General features: G+C 40.0%; 1 protein-coding gene across 1 annotated transcript in view; it reads right to left on the bottom strand.

Moving 5' to 3' along the window:
• lrrc75a (leucine rich repeat containing 75A) overlaps positions 1-20,961 on the bottom strand; it is a 63,034-nt gene that overhangs the window by 39,195 nt on the left and 2,878 nt on the right. Inside the window, exon 2 of the mRNA XM_063493569.1 lies at positions 9,652-9,780. Within this exon, the coding sequence (XP_063349639.1) occupies positions 9,652-9,780 (129 nt within the window). The remainder of the gene's footprint in view (positions 1-9,651; positions 9,781-20,961) is intronic.

The following is a 20,961-nucleotide window of genomic DNA, read 5'->3' as shown; positions in this document are numbered from 1 at the left end:
ACAGAGAGTACACGGTATCTTGTTGTGACTACAGACAGTCTGTACAGTCTGGTGTCTGCATGCATTTAATTGAAAATCTTCCACGTGCATACATATAATGAATGAGTAATGTAAACAGCAGATAATGAGAATCCCCATCAATACCCATGTTAAAATGCCCATCTTAACAGCTTTGAAAGCTTGTTCCATAAAACTGTTTTAGCCTCCTACATAAAAAAACATTTTGGCAACTATTAAACTATAAAACCACTGATAAAACTATATTTTTATTCATTTGTCAATAAACGGTTTTGAAATCCTTGCAATTGTTCCACACAATATTATAGAAATATGTCAAAAAATACATAAATAAAAATTAAATTTAAATTAAACTGAAATGACAAAATGTCACTAACATAAATCTTGGCCACGACTATATACAGGTGATTTCATTCAGGTGGATTTTGTCAATGCTAAAGATAGGAGCATGGGTACTTTGATTGACAGGTGCACCAACACAGGTAACTGGTGCCTTTTGGAACAATTTATATTATGTTATTAAATTACTGATTTGATGGAATAACATAACATGGACTGGATGTTAACTAACAAAGGGGAAATAGAAATGATTCAATTAACGACAATTACCAATCCCTGTGATCCAAATGATTAGTTCTTACATTTATATAGATCTAGATTATCTATATGCGCTTCCTATTAGGCTGTGACGCTGGTCTCCTAAATTCGAGTCGCTTATGCTACATTCACTACGCAACCTGTGTGGTACAGGATCGTGGGGTGTGGCTCTAACTCTCGAGCATAAACAGCTTGGATCGGTGGATTTGAGCCACACGACCTTCATGGTGATAAAAGCACTCCTATGGAAAGTCTTAAGGTTAGTCATGGGTTAAACCAAACAAATCAATCACTTTTTTCTTATGCTTGGTGCACTCTGAATCGCCTCTTTGCTGCTAGCTTCTTCAAATAGCTCCACGCTGTAAAAAGCACCTTTATCTGTGTTTGAATTAGAATGGCTCTAGCTGACATTTTGAATAAGTAAATGAAATAATTCAAATCTGATAATGTGATGAGGTGACAGACTGGCAAATATCTGACATTTGACTAACCGCAATATGAGCAGAGATGAACCCGCACACATCCAGGAACAGATACTGTTATTCTGAGCAAAGTCAAGCTGAGCTGTTGGATTCACAGCTCGAGAAAAGTAGAGACACAGACGCATAGATGGAACAACACATAGACAAATTAGAAATTAAGAGAGCAGACAGAAGAGGTGTGAAACAGGAGGAATAAAGAGGTAAAAGAACTGAGAGCAGAAAGAGAGAGAATCGGAGCAGCTGCAGTGATAAAGCAGCGAAGCTTTCCGCTGCTCTAAGTAAAGATTCACTAGTCACCCCACTTAGCTGGAGTCACACAGCAATGAATAGACCTTTCACACACTCTGTGGAGGCTGCTGTGCTGCTGTTTGTGACACCAAATGTGTGAGAGCAAGTGAGCATTTGAGCGGCTGCACATACATCTAAAGCGTGTGCTTTTTTTGTTAATCAAGTCAAATCCTGCACATCTGCAGGCTTGTATCAGCATGCATGTACGTGTGTTAATGATGGATGTTTCTTAACCTTAAATATGAATGTGTGCATTTGGATGTTGTGGCTGGTCTTCAGCAGCTGTTGTGTGCGTCTGTGTGCTTGAATTTAGAAAAAGGTGCAGGGTATGTGGCAGGAAGGATTAGCGAGTTATCAGAATGTGCTGAAAATCAGCTCTCAGCTGACTTGGGGCTCTTTCAGTGGCAGAGCTGTCAAAGGTGGCAGAAGTATGGTTGGAATATGGTAGAAATATGTGCTGGCAGGTTTATTTCAACATAAACCTCCTAAAATATCTACATATCAATAAATAATTAATCAATCAAATCAAATCAGGGACCAGTGGTGCATGGAGCCTGTGCAACTAGCCAATTTATAATTCAGTTGGTACAGTTTCACAAGTTTTATCAACTACTGATCAAATCCAAAGTAGAGCTCCAGGTTGTGAACTTTCTCACATCATTACAACAATTTATTGTTGTTGATTTATTTATTTCCATCCATACATACATTTATCTGCCTTCTACTGCTTATCTGGAGTCACAGCAGAGAAGCCCAGACTTCCCTGACCTCGGCCACCTCTTCCAGGTCATCCAGGGCGATACACAGTCGTTCCCAGGTTAGCCAAGAGACATAATCTCTTCATTGAGTCCTGGCTCTGTATCGAGGCTTCCTTCCCAGTAGGACATGCCTGATAGGTGTCCAAGAGGCATCATACTCAGATGCCCGAACCAACTCAACTGTTAATTTATTTCAGGCCTAAATTTCCCTATAGAAATTCCCCAATTTCCCTATTTTTAAATATGTTTTTTTTTTCTAAGACTCAAGCTACAACTGTAGAGCTTGCTAATAAATATAATTAGCAAGTATGAACCTGTTGGGTAGAAAAATGAAGCCAAGGGTTACCGCTGCTTCCACAAGTGAGTCATTCATTAAAGACTCCCATGTTAAAACTTCCAACTAACCTGCATGTTTACAGCCTCAAATAAAAAACGACAGGCTTCACTTCATAACAACTCTGTGGGAAGCGGGGCGGTTGGAGGTTCTATTTACCTGATAAACACTGAAGTTACAGGCATGAAGTGGCATTTCTCTGGACACACATTTGTTTCCCAACCTAAACTGACAATACAGCGTCTATGCTCATCTTTATCTCTATGGTACTTACCCTACTGTTACCATCAACTTTATTTTTTATTTTTTACAAAAGAAAATATATCTTTTTACAGACAGGAAGATTAAACAGACTTTTTTACAAAGTCAACAACAAAAAAAAGAATCAGCCTAAAATCTTCATGTTCAATTGTTCAGCTGGTATCAGTTCCCACTGTTCACTCTTTAAGGTAGGCTACATAATTTACTGCTTCCTCTGTCTTTTCTACAGCAGTAAAAGATGCATCAGCGCCTGTGCTACACAGTGGATACTTCTTTGTTACACCCACAGCAGCTCTTAATCTTTTCATGTGGAAACGCAGCTTCATATTATGTGCAGCTCTGAGGAGTGACAGCTGCTGGTAATTGATATCATTGCAATGAATTCCGATCAATTTTATTTCGATATTTCACCTCAAGGCAACTCTGGTTCAAGTTGATTATTTCAAATGACTACTTCAAATAATCAAATTTATAATAATTATTTAAAACCAGCATGGTGGCACAGTGGTTAGCACTGTTGCCTCACAGCAAGGAGGTCCTGAGTTCAATTCCACCATCAGGTTGGGGTCTTTCTGTGTGGAGTTTGGGAAGACACTTTTTGCTTTTGTGGTGCTGCCTGATGGGAATGTGTTTGCATAGTCTGGGTACTCCAGCTTGCTCCCAAAGTCCAAAGACATGCAGTTAGTGGGGATAGGTTAATTGGAAACTCTAAACTACCCATAGGTGTGAATGGTTCTCTGTCTATGTGTTAGCCCTGCGACAGATTGGCAACCTGTCTGGGGTGTACCCTGCCTCTGGCTCTAAGACAGCTGGGATAGGCTCCGCAACACTGAAAAGGATAAGCGGCAGAGAACGGATGGATATTTACACCCTTGACAGGCCACACCTCTAAGCTAACAATTTAGCTACTAGTTTTCCTTACAGTTTATGCTAAATGGTTCATTTTCTCATTAAATCTATGTTGACCTTATTACCACATGCAGTTTCCATTAACACTGAAACAGATATCTGACAGTCAGCCTTCGTAACTCTATTGAAAATCAGCCGTGATTAATAAGCAATTACCCAATGCATAGCAATGTCACTGGGACTCTTGTCACTTGGATATTTTTTTCTTTCTGATTTTGAATTCTTACAGCTAACATGTCAAAAATAAATGCCACACTAGTTACAAAGACAAAAAGGTGTAGCCTAATTTTAGAAGTTGTAACAACTAACCCAACAGAAATTAAAACAACTTCATTCTAACTTAATAGACAAACTTCTATTAATGAAGCTATGAAATGACATTATGACGCATATGCTATGTGTCATAATCATTCTGTTGTCTGACTACAGAAATACTATAGTATTAATAGTATTCACAGCATTTGCTCAATACTCTGGTACTTGAGCCTGTGCTCAAGTACCAATAAACTAGTTTCAGTAGATTTCTGGTCCTCCCCTAGAGTCCACCTTAAACTTCCACCACCACTGGCGTTGACAGTGCAGCTGCCGTGATTAATCATTTTCATAATTTCATAGAATTTATACCATAAAGGTAAAAAAAAATGCTCATTTTCTTCTTTGTGGGTCTTTAATTGTATAAAATGAAACATGCAGCAACTTTTATTAAACAGAAATATAACAGCTCATGCAGTCTGTCTGGGAAACTACATTTAGTAACACAACACAGCACATTAATATATATACCTGCTTCTTTAGATGGACCTTTAATGAAAGGTCACTTTACTCCACATTTGACTTGATGAATAGGATGCAGTTTGATTGATCTCATATTTACTGTAAAAGCAATACCTGCTCATCTGGGATTGACTGTAATGTGTTCATATCTACGTGTGTGGGAGTTGCTTTATTATCGATAGTGGCAGTATTATCCAGGAGTGTGCTTTCTTTCTGATGTTTAGTTTGCCTTGTTAGTTGAAAAACAGAAGCTCAATATGTATTTCAGGGTCCGTTTCCCCTTTCATTCACTTATAGAGGATGTTGGATTAATATTATGCACTCGACAATTCCATTTGTGTTTACGCACTAATCTGCTAATTCTGTCCTTAGCTAAAAGGTTCTCAGGACCTTTGTTTAGTTATAAACAGTGTGATTAATACTCCACTGACTTTACTGCTTTTTATACTATCTGACAAGCTTCATCAAGAAATTTGATACTGGAAAAAAAAATGCAACCGGCAACATAACAGCAGCAGCAGCAGCCATACACACAACCACCGCAGTATAAAATGAAGTGAAAGTGCAGCACTCAGTGCGCATTGTGCTAAGGAAAACATGTTCAGTCCGCCTCAAAGCAGCGTTATCAGCCGGCTTTATGCAAGAGCAGGTTGAGTGCTGGGTAGAAGGGGTCTCTGGGAAGACGCTTTTTGCTTTTGTGGTGCTGCCTGATGCGAATTTCCTCTGTGTAGGGGAAGCTGTGGACCAGTGTGTGGAACTGCCCGGATTCTCAGGGCTGCAGTGACAAATGCCGGAATAAAAAGAAGTGCATTCACACAGTCAAACATCTGTCAAATATTATATTACTCTGCTTTTGTAGTTCATAGTTTTGGTTTTTCTACAAGTCTACCTAGACTTTACTGTTTCAGTTGACTTTCACACTCTTGCCGTATACCTGTCAAATGCCTATAAAAACATCAAGATTAAATATCACCTTATATATGACGAACCAGTTCATCTGCCCTTAGGAAACAAGGCTTAATGCAACAGTCGAATATACAGGACTGAGCATCTGACAACATATAACGTGTTACTGAGAGGCTCAAATTAGATATTCATGCAGCCAAAGACAAAACATTTATCCTTAACAAGGTGTGAAATTGTTTTTCAATAAAAATAATTAGCTGTCACACAAGGGAATACAGAGAGGCTGTTTTATCCAAGCCTTACAAACATAACACACTCACTGGCCCCACTTCATTAACTCAAATACCTAATCAGCCAGTCAGACTGCAGCAGCTCAGTAATGCAGTTAGGCATGTAAACATGGTCAAGACAACCTGCTGAAGTTCAAACCTGGAGCCTCAGAATGGGGGTGAAATGGCATTTAAGTGACTTTGAACATAGCATGGTTTTTGGTGAAAGAAAGGCTGGTTGCAATATGTCAGACACTGGATTTTCCCACAGAACCATCATCTAGGGTTTACAGAAAATGATCTGAATAAAAGAAAATATCCAGTGAGCAGCAGCTCTCTGGTGAAAATGCCTCATTGAAGCAAGTGAATAGAAGTGAATCTCTGGCTATACAACATTTTTTTCCAAGACTGGAAAAATGTTGCCTGCTCTGATAATCTATCTATTCAATAATTTAAAAAGAAAAGAATAAACACTGTTATTGACAACCAGGTCAGAAAAGTAAAAGAACAGCAATACAATGTGTCAGACAAGAATGGCCGGAGTGAAACAAGTCAGATAACACCTCTCTGTGCTTCTGTCTGTACGTTATGTTGTGTTTCTCTCTTCACTGAACAACACCCTTTCTCATTCCTGCTCTGTTCTTCTCAGACACAATCCATTCCCCTGTTATGAACCACACACAGTACCCTCCTTTTTGACTGTAGCTGTGTGTCAAGCATTTCTCCCACAATGCACCTTATTGCAGTGATTATTATAATTGAAAGTGTGATATTATATAAGTGAGTATTTTATACCTTACCCTTTTCCCTCAGACTACAGATCACTGTACACAATGTTTTCATTAAAGAAGTCTGTCTATAAAGTGAGTCTGATCCATTTGTTGTCTAGTTGTGTAATCTAGTTTTACTTTTGAGCTTAATTTGATCTTTCCAAAGGTGCACCAACTACTCTTCAAAATAAAGTTCCCTGGCTTATTTAAGCCTGAGATTAGCAGAGAAAACTGCAAACTGTGTATGTGTTGGTACACATTTGCAGTATATTTCTGTACTACATGTCGGAAGGTTTAGATGGCTGTCTAATAGCAATATGAAAGGGTGCTATTACATCCAATGCTATGCTAATATTAGTTTACTTTTAAAAAAAATAATGCTAATCTTCAAGTTTTCATGTTTTGTTTCTATGCAGCAAGCAAGGCAAAAAAATCACTTTAATGGGGAAAGAGCAAGTCAGTTTCATAAACTGTATATAAAAGATGGATGAAACCTATTGGTTATAAAAAGCCAAAGGGGACTGTTTCACTATTGCCATTGTAGTGAAGACTAGATGTAAAGAGCTAGCATTAGCTGATAGCGTAACACTTTACACTCTAATCCACTTTAAGTCACTTAAAACCAATATGCCTGCAGTCTAAATGCTAAAGTCGAGGCTTTCAAACCAGTGAGTGATGCCAAATCTTTTATATGGAGATTATGTGTGTTCTGGGTGTTTCATCCATGATCCTTGTCCAGGATTACTAATGCACTTAGCCTTTTTCTTTGAGGAAGCGCATTATGTTAGCAAGCATTAATGGAGATAACTTGATTTAGGGCATTGGTTCTCAAACTTTTCACAATGAACACAACCTCATAAAATATATGGCTCTTAAAGTACCACCCTTATGACTGACATTAAAGTACAGTAGTATAGGCCTATTTAACACCATATACAGTTTACATGAGACAATTTTATTTCTTATATGAATGTTATTTATTTTAACTGTCATAAAAAGGATGTGACAAGTGATAATAATAACAACTGTACTGCATTAAAACATTCACAGCAGGTGGGATATCTGGTCTTTAAGTGATGACGTATAAACCCTGCTTCCCGTTCAAAACTAATCTGCGTTTATTAAGGCTGTTGTGTTTTTAACGTTTTAATGCTTTGTATCTTGTTCTATTTAATCTAAACAAGCCCCTAAATAAAGGCAGAGATCACTGTCGGCCTATCTCGGTTTTTGCTACCATTATTCATTTCAAAGCTCAGTTTTTAAACCTTACGATATAACTACAGCCCAGCCCAGCAGCAGTATATTAATGACTAACCTCGTATTGTGGATGGATTATCTCAGTTGTTCTCCTGACTGACGTTTGGTCCATTTACAGCATCCTGCCATGCGATTGCATTTGTCCCTAACATTGGGAACCCTCATGTTAACTTTTATCGAGTGGAGAAAAGTCAGTTTTCATCCTCCAGCTTCACTGTGTTAATGTGTTTACATCATGCTAACATAGCTGTGTTGCTAGCGATCACATAGCACATCATTATATACCAGCTAGCCCAACTTCAGTAACCCTACTGCTGTCTTCATTTATGTCGGAAGTGATAGCAGAGGTGTGCGTTTTAATTTTTCAGAAATCCCTCAGTAAGAAGTATATATAAGAGGTATATCATTTGATCTTAAACAAAAAAAAGGAGACTTACCGTGTAACACTAGAGGGAGCCCACGTACCACCAGTGGTATGCGTACCACAGTTAGAGAACCACTGATTTAGGGTACAAACATGCCAGTTATTATTATAAAAAAAAATCTGAAGCTACCTTTTATCAGCATCCACTTTTTACCAGATAAATCATAATCAATTTGCAAATTATGAGCACATTTTAATGACCACTAAATCACTGTGATTTTTACTTTCCAAAATTATTGAAGACAACAAAAACACACCAGCTTTTCATTTATTTTGAAATTTTGAGGGTTTTTTGAGACTTGAAATGTAAAATGTCTGTCTCTAAAGCACTTTGGGTGAACCTCTGTTATTTAAATATTTTATAGAAAAATAAATAAAATAGATGCAACAGTCAACACAAAAAGGTTCAGACATTTTTCATAGTGCATGTTTGAGGTGTATCGTTTCATTTCCAAAAAACTAATTTCAGTGGGCTACACACTGAACTTAGAGCATAGAAACAAAGCATTGATTCTATAACACTAGTATAAATTTGTTGGTATCTATACTTGATCCATCGGCCCACCTCTAAATTACGTGGGGACTACAAAGATTCCCTGCAGAAGCCTAAATCAGGCATAAAGTATCATCAGAGGGTGGCTGCTCTCAGTTTTAGGCATGTCTAGGCTTGTATCGGTGTGTACGAGGGAACGCAAACACATGGTATCCCTATATAATTGAGCTTTCCACAGACATACACACTCACACTTGCCAGCGTAATTAGCAAATTCTGCCATGATGACGCACAGCTGGTAAAAATGTATTGACTCTTGAGCAATCATAGGTCTGCACTAAATATTTGCCATTAGTGTTTCTTTGCCTTTTCTCTGTGGAAGTTGTGCAGATGTGCAATACTTATTTTTCACATCTCAAGCATTCTGTTTTCACAGGAAACCCATCAAATTAAAGTGCAAAGCCTGCGTTAGAAAGGTCAGGATTTAATGGCCACAAATCACTCACATATAGATTATACCAATTAGTTAATCGTTTCAGTAATGTTTCTGCATCATCATAGGCTGAGAACATTGAAATGGAGTCAGTGTTTGCTGGAAAAAAGACTTTTAGCGCAGCCAGCTTCAGGGCAACAGTGTTTCACAACAGAATGTACTGAAATTACACATCAGGCCTCTGAATTCCTATCTTCATCTCCATCACTCCTCCTTCTTCCTTGCATTATTCATTGTGCGTCGCTGCTGCCACGCTCTCTTTCCCTCTCCTTCTCTGTCCTTCAGTGACACACTGGACTACATGAGTGAACAAACACAAGCAGCAGTAGTTCCCTCAAGGACGCACATATAATACACAGCCACTTTAGAGCACTTCCGTAACCAAATAGTATCAAAGAAATGAGTCAGGAGATCATCTGATAGCAGCAACGCAATAAATAACATCAGTCAGTGACAGTGTGTGTGTTTATGTTAGCATGCCCAGGAGCCTTTACAGTAGGAGGTACTAGGTTTTATTAACATTTATTTACACTGTGTGTGTGTGTGTGTGTGTGTGTGTGTGTGTGTGTGTGTGTGTGTGTGTGTGTGTGTGTGTGTGTGTGTGTGTGTTTGTCCTACCGTCTTGGGGCAGTGTACGTATCGCGCCAGACTGATAATCAGATCATGCGTGATGGGATCAACCAGGTTTCTGAAGCTGGCGTAGCGGTACAACACGTCATCCAGTGATGTTGATTCCATGCCTAGGTCCTACACACACATTAAGTAAGACCATATGTATTAGCAATATATTTATGTAGCACATTTCATATAAACAGGCTCTACCTTAAAAAAAGGAAAGAAAATGAAGGAAAAAATAGAAAATAATACAGCAAACACAAAACAGTTCCATGACTGCTACGATTCATTCCCTCATATGTAAGTCCGAGCGAATATGTCAAAGACGTTTACATTCTGAATGCAGCTTTTTAAACTTCCCGACCCCCTAAAGCATTGAATTAAAGCCCTCTGAACTGCTTCCTGCTGTCTGACTGTCTGGTTTCTAGAGAGGAGGCCAAAAAACAAAATTTGTCACATCTCAAGCCCCATCAAAGCCGATGAAGCATAAACCTGTTGGCAGAGCTTCACGCATGAACAGCGGTCTTGTTAAAACTTCAAAAGTCAACATGAATGACAACGCCACATGAAAGTGTGCAGGAGAGGATTAGACTGCCACAGTTGAAAGTATTTTGAGGAAAAGCTCCTGTCACTGACTATAATATGAAGCCTAAAGCAGAGCACAGGCTGTGTGTGCTGGATGCAGTACAACTGAGCAAAACAACCATGCTATGCTTTTTGTTTGAGCTCAAGTCACTGATGACATTAATCACTTACATTATCCATCATGCTCCATTATAAGCACCCAAAAGTTGATGTGTTTGGGAACAAAATTAAAAGGTTAAAACACTACCAAAGCTTTATGTTTGGGTTTTTAACAAGTACAACAAGAGTATGAGAGTGCTCCATGTAACACAAATACTACTGTCAATCTTGATGTTTTTAGAACTTAACTAACAGCGGGACCAAAAATTGTAAAGTTTTTCCTGAGTGTGGGAGTAAAGGAAAGGTCAGTGGCTCCCTTTGTAGCATGAATGTGCTCATTTCATGGCAATCTGCCAATTAGATTGTGAGAAATCCTGACATTTTGCTCTAGCTCGTGCAGTGTCCAGGGGAAAGGGTTAATCTAGGCACAAATTTGTTCTGTAAACGTCTGGTCCAGCTCCCAAATACATAACTGTAGTTCTAAAATACTACATTTATTTCCTGCTTGATCCTGTCAAAGCAGAAAACGCTGGAACACCAAAATATTCTGCATTTACGCTTTGCAGACCGCGAGTGAGCTCTAGGACTCTGAGGTTTTTCTGCTTGAGTGCTCATTTTTAGCTGTGCTGCTGGCAAGACGTTGTGGATGGTAATGTCCTTCTGCTACCATCCAAAGCATTAGCCTATATATTTTACATATATTCAGGGTTTAGTAACAACTTCTCCTCAAGCTCCATCATCAGATCAACTAATTTATCTAATATCACACTTTCAAAGCTAATGACCATGCTTAAAGCTTAGGCTGCACTTTAATAAAAAATGTCACTAAATATTTCTTGATGCATGCTCAATCATCCAAATAAGTAAATTCCCAAACGTTCATTCTGTTGTGGTTGAATCAATACACTGTGTGCACAATTATTAGGCAAGTGAGTATTTTGGCCATATCATAATTTTTATGCAAATTTTCCAACTTCAAGATGTATAAACTTGAGTGCTTATTGGATTTAAGCATATCAGGTGATGTGTATTTGCGTAATGAGTGAGGGCGTGGCCTGGGAAGATCAACACTCTATATAAAAGTGTGCATAATTTCTATGCAGCTTCTCTTCCTCAGGCAAAATGGGCCAAAAAAAAGATTTAAAGGTATTTCAGAGGGATGCAGCATTCTTGAAATTGCTAAGATACTGGGGCGTAACCACATCAAATGTTTTGTTGCAAACAGCAAACAGGGTTGCAAGAAACGTATTGAGAAAAAAAGATGGAAATTAACTACCAAAGATTTGAGAAGTATCAAAAGTGAAGCTACCAGATACCCATTATCCTATAGTGCTGCCATATTCCAGAACTGCAACCTACCCAGAGTGTCCAGAAGTACAAGGTGTTCAGTACTTAGAGACGTGGTCAAGGTAAGGAATGCTGAAACCCCACCACCACTGAACAAAACACACAAGTTGAAACATCAAGAATGGGCCAAGAAATATCTGAAGACAGATTTTTCAAAGGTTTTATGGACTGATGAGATGAGAGTGACTCTTGATGGACCAGATGGCTGGGCCCATGGCTGGATCAGTAAAGGACACAGAGCTCCACTTTGACTCAGACGTCAGCAAGGTGGAGGTGGGGTACTGGTATGTGCTGGTATTATTAAAGATGAGCTAGCTGGACCTTTTCAGGTTGAAGATGGCCTCAAAATCAAACTTACTCCCAGTTTTCTTCAAGCAGTGGTACAGGAAAAAGTCTGCATCTTTCAAGAAGACTAGTATTTTTATGCAGGACAATGCATCGAAGTACTCCACTGCATGCCTAGCCAGTAAAGGCCTTAAGGATGAAAAAATAATGACATGGCCCCCCTTCCTCATCTGACCTAAACCCTATTGAGAACCTGTGGGCCCTGCTTAAACAAGAGATTTACAGTAAAGGAAAACAGTATACCTCTCTGAACAGTGTCTGGAAGGCTGTGGTTGCTGCTGCACAAAAAGTTGATCGTCAACACATCAAGAAACTGACAGACTCCATGAATGGAAGGCTTGTGAGGGTAGCTATATTGGTCACTGATTTTCTTTGACATGTCAGAAATGTTTATATGTAAATTTTGAGTTGTTTTATTACTCTTACTTTAATAATTGTGCACACAGTGCATAGTTACTAAAAAAAAAGTTGCAGTAACCACATGGCAAAACCATTTAATATACTTATAACTGCAAAGAAATATAGTTTCGGTATATTTTCTTTTGAACTGCAAAGTTAACATTTGTGAGACCAACTGAGAGTGAGGGCAGGATTTCTGGGTTTTTTTGGTTTTTTTTTTATAAAATACCGGAAAAAATATTGGGCAAAAACAGTTTGCCACTTTGGGATTTTGTCAAAATGTATTTCACTTTGGGGTAAAGTTAGCGTTCCCCAAGATCAAACTTCAAGCTCAGATTTATAGTCGTGATTTATGCGCTTCGTAAAGAAAATGTTGAAATTGTATTTTTTCATTATATGTGTGGTCTGTATATGTCCCGTGTAACAGGATGCATATTGTATCCAGTAAGTAATTTGCTCTACTAACTTTTTATCTATACCATTATTATTTGTGTGGATGCTAGAGTGCTGCTTGGAAGACTCTCTGAGAGAAAGAATGTGTGTAACAAGAATCCAGACACTTTTTAGCCTCTAGGTAAGTGCAGATATACTTTCATGTGTGTTTGGATTTGTTTTGCAGGCAGTTTATTGCCAGCTGAGTGGCATCAGGACTGACCTTTAGAAATGAGAGAAAAGGGAAGAGCGAGACTGATGGATGCTCAGTCTCCTAGAGAAAGCTATGACTCACTGAGGTTTCCATGCTGCTTATTGTTCTGCGTAGGAGTGGCTGCAAATAATGACAGCAGCTTCGACTGACACACACACACACACACACACACACACACACACACACACACACAGGGACATTAATCAGCGGCTGTGTTTTCAGATAACGGTGGCATTAATAGCAACACACCACATGAGAGAAACGTATGATTAGTTCATCAACAGGTGTATGCTATATGCGCTAGCAATGACCAGGATACTCACAGTTTCCCACTGAGATCATGCAATCATGCGCCTGAACTTAAGGCCCAGTGGTCAGCGACAGTAGCCTGAAAATAATTGGCTAGTGTTAAACCTTTCCACAATGTCTGACTTCTGGCTTACAAACCTCTGGACTAACGATGAGGTCTGATCTGTGAAGTACGCTAACAAGTGACTGGAAGAAAAAAATCTGTCAGCAGAACTTGTTACCAGTAGTAATGGATTTAATGAATATATGGAAACAAAAGTATCCATTTTTGCTTAGTTTAGGACACTGATTATATTTCTAGAATTCTTCCAAGTGTCTCCAAGAGCCTAATTTCATGTTTCAATACCACACTAACAATAGAACGGGGAAAAAAGGACAAGACGGGGACAAACAGCGCACTTACAGAAAAATAAAAAACCAAAGATAGTTGGATAACTCATTAGGATGTGGTAATAACCGGGAACATTTAGCGTGTGATAGGAGAAACTGTATGTGTGTGTGATACTTCTATTAGTTAACAGCTCGAGAGAAGAAAGAGAATTTTGTTTACATTAGTTAATAATAACGACAATCATTATAGAAAAAACATATAAATAATAATAATCACTATCATCGTTATCGTGTGCGTTCATTTATATTCACTCCAGAAAGGTATTACATTATTAACGTTACCCTCTTATGAAATATACATGACAAAGCATAAAAATGCATAGTCTAATATCCTGCCCTCTGTGTGTCAAATGCATAGCCACTCACACACATGCATACTGAGAACAGTTCTAGTGAAAGCAAAGTCCACACTAATTAGGATCGGTCAACATCAAAGCAGTGGTTGGAACCCGGCTGAATATGAACAAAGGTGGAGCTGAAGAGAGACGCGGCAAACACAATGGATCAAGTGCAGCTCTTTGCTAAATAAAAGGAAATGGCAACAGAGGCAGGTGGAGCTATATATGAAGCAGATGTTGACCCTCATCAAAAATCACATCCTGACCAAACAGTGTGCTCCACCTCTGACGAGACAGGCCTCCATTTTGTTATTTTTGTAAGAGAATCTGGTCCGGGATCTCACATTTGGTAAAGATTTAACAGCCTTGCACAAACACGAAATGACATGTGGAGCAATCACTGTCGATTGTCACTGTCGATGAAGAGCCACCTCGACGGGACAAGACTCGGCTGACAAAGGTCACTCTTTCGAGGATGCCAATGTTCACATTTTGGACAGAGAAGACACGGTTTGAAAGAGGGGTGAAAGAATCCATCTATGTCCACTGTAAACGACCATCTTTGAACAGAGGCGGTGGCTTACGACACCAACCGTCTGCCATCTCTAATCCAGTTTTGAGATCCTTTCCCAGACACCTTAACGCCCACTCACATCCTGGACCATTTGACCTCAGGAAATCACATGATAGGGTGGGGCTAGGTTTCACAGCGGGTTCACCCGAAACCTTGGCTGATTGTGACCCACACCCGTTTTCACACCTTGGCTCGTGTGATTAGGTAGAGTATCAACAGGGGGTTCATTACCCTCTTGGGGGACACTCCCCTAAGACTTAAATCTGGGACTCTCCAGCATTTGACGTTAGAATTGAAGAAGCTTCTTGGATGAGAGGTGAAACATCTTCAAGCAACTCAAAGAAGTCCAGACGTTTTTCTTTCCAAGCTCCTTAGACTACGATGACCTGGATGACTGAGAACCTTCACAGACACTGTCGATTATCTATTTATTTATTATTAACATGGTGCCAGCCTGTGGTTCGGCTTCCGCGACTCCCTCACTGTCAAAACCATCAGCTGCAGTTTTGGCTGAGTGCAACAAGGGATCTGTTTCTGACAGGCCAGCTTGGTGCGCTAGCCGTTGTTGGAGACCATTAGTTAGCTACCATCCGGCAACGGGAAATAGCCAACACTCCTGTCTGTGGACAGCTAGCTAGCCTATGAAGCTAGCTAGCTTCTTAGGCTAGCTAAGAAGCTAGCTAGCTTGAGATATATGCCCTGAAACGAGAATAGGTTTTTGAATACCGACTATGTAACAGTGCAAGCTATTTAAAGGTTGGGTGGCTCTGCCCAATGTGATTGTGGCAATCAACACCCAATCAGGATTGGCAGAATGAGATACATGCTTCTGAGGAATACTCAGGGAGGTGGATCCCATAGTGAGACATCGAAACAAATGCTAAGAGTCAGAACCTTTATTCACCCAGGAAATGAAACTCTTGAGAACAAGATTGTCTTTTAAGACAGTGTCCAGGGCCCAGACAGGCAGCATTAACCTAGCACGTATGAGTGTACAGTATCAACCTGTTAATTACAACATAGGCTCACCCTAAATCATGTCCTGATGTATTGTCTTTCTGGACTCTAATGAGGACCATCGTTTATAAAATGTAGATCATGCTGTTATTGAAGAAAACTCTAAGGTAGCGATGGATCCCATAAACCAATCACTGAGGAAGTTGATGGCCATTTTCTCATAGGCATGTATACAACCTGAGGAGTCCCCCCCTGCTGGCCATTTGAAAGAATGCAAGATTCACACACTTTGGCATTACCACAGCCATCTTTTATATTCAATCTATGCATAAAAGTTATATAGTGTATATGCTGATCATATATTGGTAGTCAGATAGTTTTTACTATTATATGTATGCAGACATTAAAAAAATTTCTCACATGACTATATCTTTTTTTCTTTTTTAATTTTTGTTATTTAGATTCATTTTATTATATTTTTATTAATCCAATGGCGAGTCTGTTCTAGTCTGTTCTTCTAATAAACAGGTTAACTGGCTAATTTATTATGACAATTATGAGGGAAAGAGTTTTATTTTTTTTTTTTATCTTGTTTTTCTGTCTATAAAACAAGGGGCAGCTAATGTAACTGTTGGGGCTTCTTTCATGACGTTTTGACTGCCATGTCATTGTCTCTATTGAAATGGTGCACGACCGATCTTGAATTTGCTGATTAGCACTGCCGGCAGGACTCAACCCATGGTGATTCAAAGAGCCGCGGACAATATGAATCATTCAATCAAATGGCACCACGTTGAGACACTGCCCCTCAAGTGCTGATTAGACAAAAATAAAAGATGGCTGAGCGAACAACAGTGCAATGTTGGAGACAGATCCACTCTTTTATGACGTGCTTTATCAAAACAGCACAAAACTCCACAGGGAACTTCTGCAGTTCTGGGAAAACGGCGAGTCTTTGGAGGCTCTGGACACAAATCATGCTGCTGTAACATGAAGTCACGGTCTTTGTCTTGGTGTCCTTTACAGTTCACTTCCTTGGTTATTTTGAAGGTTTTCCTGTGTTTTTACATCCTTACTTTTTCTTTTTCCCACTCTTTCAGTGTCATACACAATATCCCTTTCTCCTTGATGTGGATTTAGTCTATGCTTGTTTTAATCATTTTTGCCATTTTTCTGTTCAGCCCTCATCACATTTCTAATAAAATCATTTTAGCAGCACATGTCAGAGTCGAACCTTATCCATAACGGTAGATTTGGATTTCATTTGTGTTTTCTAACATCACTGCCACAATTCAGATCTATGGGACACCTCCTCACAAGGCAGGTGCCATTCTTTCAGCGCATGTTTGTTTTTGGGTTTTTTTGGGGCTTTTTTGTTTTGTTTTTTTTTGTTGCCTGTCCCGTTTGGTTCTTTTGCCATCAGAATTATTGTCTAAAGACGAAGAAAGATGCCCAACGGATTTCCTTTACCAAATGGACCATCCCAGCCTTGCCGTAATGGTCTATTTGATTCACCTTTTATTGTTTATTTTATTTTTTATTTTCACTTGCTAGATACGGGACAGACTTGAATGAGGAAAAGAAAAGGGAGAAAGAAAGAGGGAAAGAAAAACAGCGGGGAAGAGGGACGGGGATAAAGGGCAAAAAACAAAAACCAACAAAATAAGCAGACAAAAAAATACATCAATCACCTGGATCACCTGTTGAGAAAGAAAAAAGAAAACAAGCAGAAGAAAACGAGAGCAATAGAATAAACAACATCACGATGATATATGGGAATATAACAGTAAATACTAAATATTAAACATTATTGTGCAGCACGTAAGATCAACAGTGCACAGTGTGCTTTGAGGTAGGAGCCAAAAAGGGTGTAGTTTGTGTGTGTGAGCACCCGTGTGTACACCTGTGAGCATGAGCGTGCTTGTTTTTAAAAGGTTCCTTCATGTAATGATCTGCTAGAGGGTGTGGGGAGCCACAGCCCCGTCCACCAGGGCATGAAGCAGGTATGGAGGAGATCCAGGCTCCAGACATCCAGAGGCCCCCAGAACACAAGAGACCAAGGAAGACCAACAGAGGGGCAGCCGCGCCACTATCCCAGAAAGAGCTGAGGAGAGTCCCAGATGAGGGGTCACTCAGCAGCCGCGGAGCAGAAGCCAAGGGGGGTTGCAGTGACGTGCCCGTGAGCTCCGCCGGCAGCCAGCTGTGCCAGAGTGACCGAGCCCCAGGCCGAGAGGCCGAGGGCACCCCACCCCCGAAGTGGCCCGAGCGAGCCCCAGGCTCCAGGCCCCGATAAGCAGCCACCAAGGAGTGAGCCGGTGTGTACCTGGACGCCCATCCCCGGACACAAAGAACCACCAACGCACCGATGTCTGAGGGTGTCTGCCACTGGCAGGGGGAGTGGTGGGGGGAGATAGGCCTCCATACCTTGGAGGACCTGAGATGTCCCCAGAGAGGTGGCGTCTGATACCCGACCTGACATATGGACACAGACATACAGACACACACAGATACAAACATCCATTCCCACCCTCATGCTCTCATATGCAATTACTCAACACTCACCCAACGTGGAGACAGACATAGAGAGACACTGTACACACAATCACACTCCCCAAGCGTACCCTAAGAACCGGGTCTAGGTACCCTTGCCCCTGGAGGGGGAAACTGCACCCAGACCCAGGTGGTGTCATCGCATGTTTGTGATGAAACAGAGTTTGGTGAACCAGACTTACTCCCTGCATTAAGCTCCACAGGCTTTCAGCAGCTGACTGGCATCTTCAGACATTAGAGGCAACTGCAACGCTACACCACTGCTGCTACTACTACTGAAACCCTGGTCACATGTGATGGCTTCAAAAAAATCCCATGCAGCTGAGTGGAAACACCTGAAGGAACCCTGCCAGATAAATTTAGCGCCAGTAAAGCACGCTCCGGCGCTCTTTCTTACAGTTAAGCGATCAGCTGTGAGGGGGCCGGGGGGCAAACGGTGTAGAGAGATGCCAGTTTTTGGTTGCGAGTTAATTGAAGAGCAGTGATTGAGCAGAAGGCCTCCTCATTATCTCCTAACAGAGCTCCTGTTTCATTAATCAATGTCTACTTGATTCAAGCTCGCCAGTTTATCGCCATTGTTTCCAAGCAACAATAAGGAGACGCTCGTAACCAACACACTCTTCAAAATCAGCGCTTCACTTTCATCTCTCCTTGTTTCCTTTTCCCTTCTCTCTCTCTCTGTCATTTTTCCCTCTAAGTGCTGTCTTTCACTGTCTCTGAAATCACTCACCACCACTTCTTGTCTGTCCTCTGCTTTAGCTGAACACTAATGGTAGTCTTTCTTTTTCCTCTCCTCCTGCTTACCCTTTATTCATAGTAATTGTCTTTATCCAATTCATCCTGTTTCTGTCCGTCACATACTGTTCCGGCAGAGCACAGGCCCTCCGCAACATGAAACTAAATATCATCATTATATTACTGGAACTCCTCCAATTATGCCTTCATGACCCAACATGAAAACCTGTTATTATCTCTATTATGTTAATGCAAATGTAAGGCAACCCAGTTTGTTTTCAGCCTTCTCCGTTTGGCCTCTAAAGCTGGAACACCCTGCTGATAAAGAAATACAGACCACATCCTTCAGTCTCCAACATCCCTGAGTACCTATTTGGTACTATTTGGTGCTCAGGGAGCAGCACCTCAGGCTTATAGACATACAGCTTCCCCAGATTACTGTTTACTGATAACTCAGTGCTAGTTGGACATTTTCTTTCCACCACTCAGCATTACAACAAATGGCCTAAATCCTCCATCACTTATTATTTTTTTATAAATAAAATAATGAATAAAATGTTATAAATAATAACATAAATAATAATTATTTTATTATTATTGTTACTGACAACATGAGAAAGAACAAGGTGCTGATAGAGACCTTGTAGATATAGTAGTGGCCGTTACAGTGGTTAAATTGATTGCCATTAGGTAGAGGTACCTGAAGCAGCCATATAAGCTGCTTCTAATGTGGAAAATCTCTAAAAAACAAACAAACAAACAAAACAGATCTAAAAGTAGCTCATTCTTTCAAGAGGAAATAGTCTGAAATTCCTACAAGAAACAGGAACCATTTGGGGAAGTCGATTTTTCTACCTGTTTCAAACTAAATCTAAATCAGTTTTTGTTTCTCAGTTCTGCTTTCAGGAGGTTTACGAGCATCTGACTTGGAGCTTGCGATGCTGAAATAGCTGATTGTGAAAACAGAAACAACCAACAATAACAAAATAAAAGAATAAGTGCTGGAGGAACTTGTACCTGTGGGGAAAAAAATAAACTTGAGCAATTAAATTAATTCTTGAAAAATTAAGTTTCCTGAAACTTTCTGTGGACCTATAGTAAACCAGTAAGCATTCTGGTTCATTTCAACATCTTATATGCCTCATTTTCCCATTTTTGTGGTTACTGGCAGTCTAACATGGAGTGTGTGTGTGTGTGTGTGTGTGTGGGGGGGGGGGGGGGGGGGGGGGGGGGGGGGGAGCTATGCACAAAATATAAATTATGAGTCTTTCTAGATGGAAGTCTCAGGTCTGTTTTGAAGTGCTTATCTCATTAGATCCCACACTAGGGATCACAGCCTGGAGAAAACTTACTAGATGACCAAATTACCAGGATATTAACGTTAATTTGTTTACATGGAAACAAAAATTGTTTCTTTCCACGTCTTGAAATTAGCTAGACACAACCTCACATGAACTACAAAACATTGCATATTACACCGTGTCACTATTATTTCAGCATGTGAAAACATAAAGTATAATCTCAGTTATGAAAACGTTGGGACACTGAGTAAAGTGTAAATAAATACAAAATGCAACGCCTTAAAAATCTCACATACCCATATTTGATTCGAAATGGGATACCTAAGGCATATCGAACATTTAAATGAACAGATTTGACTATTTCATGAAAAATATTAGCAAGAAACAAGTTCAGGAACATTTTTACACTGATTGGTTACTTGTGTAAAAAATCAGTTGAAAATGTATTAAAAGATCATCTGAGAGAGCCAGTGATTCTCAGAAGTGTAGACAATTGCAGATTAATACACCACTGTCCAGACTTCTAAATTTGCAAAGATTTTGAATATCTCATCATCTCCAGTACATGACATCATCAAAAAGACTCAAAGAATCTGGAGGAATCTCTGTAAGCAATGGACAAGGCCAATCCTGTATTGGATGTCCTTGACCTTCAGGCCTTCAGACAGCACTGACAGACGTGATCAGGAACACTTCCAGAAATCACTGTCTCTGAACACCCACGTATGCAGGTTAAAG

Source organism: Pelmatolapia mariae, linkage group LG14 (genome assembly GCF_036321145.2).
Source record: "Pelmatolapia mariae isolate MD_Pm_ZW linkage group LG14, Pm_UMD_F_2, whole genome shotgun sequence".
In the NCBI taxonomy this organism is placed as follows: domain Eukaryota; kingdom Metazoa; phylum Chordata; class Actinopteri; order Cichliformes; family Cichlidae; genus Pelmatolapia; species Pelmatolapia mariae.
The sequence above is the reverse complement of the archived record's forward strand: the minus strand, read 5'-3'. Positions and strand labels throughout refer to the sequence as shown.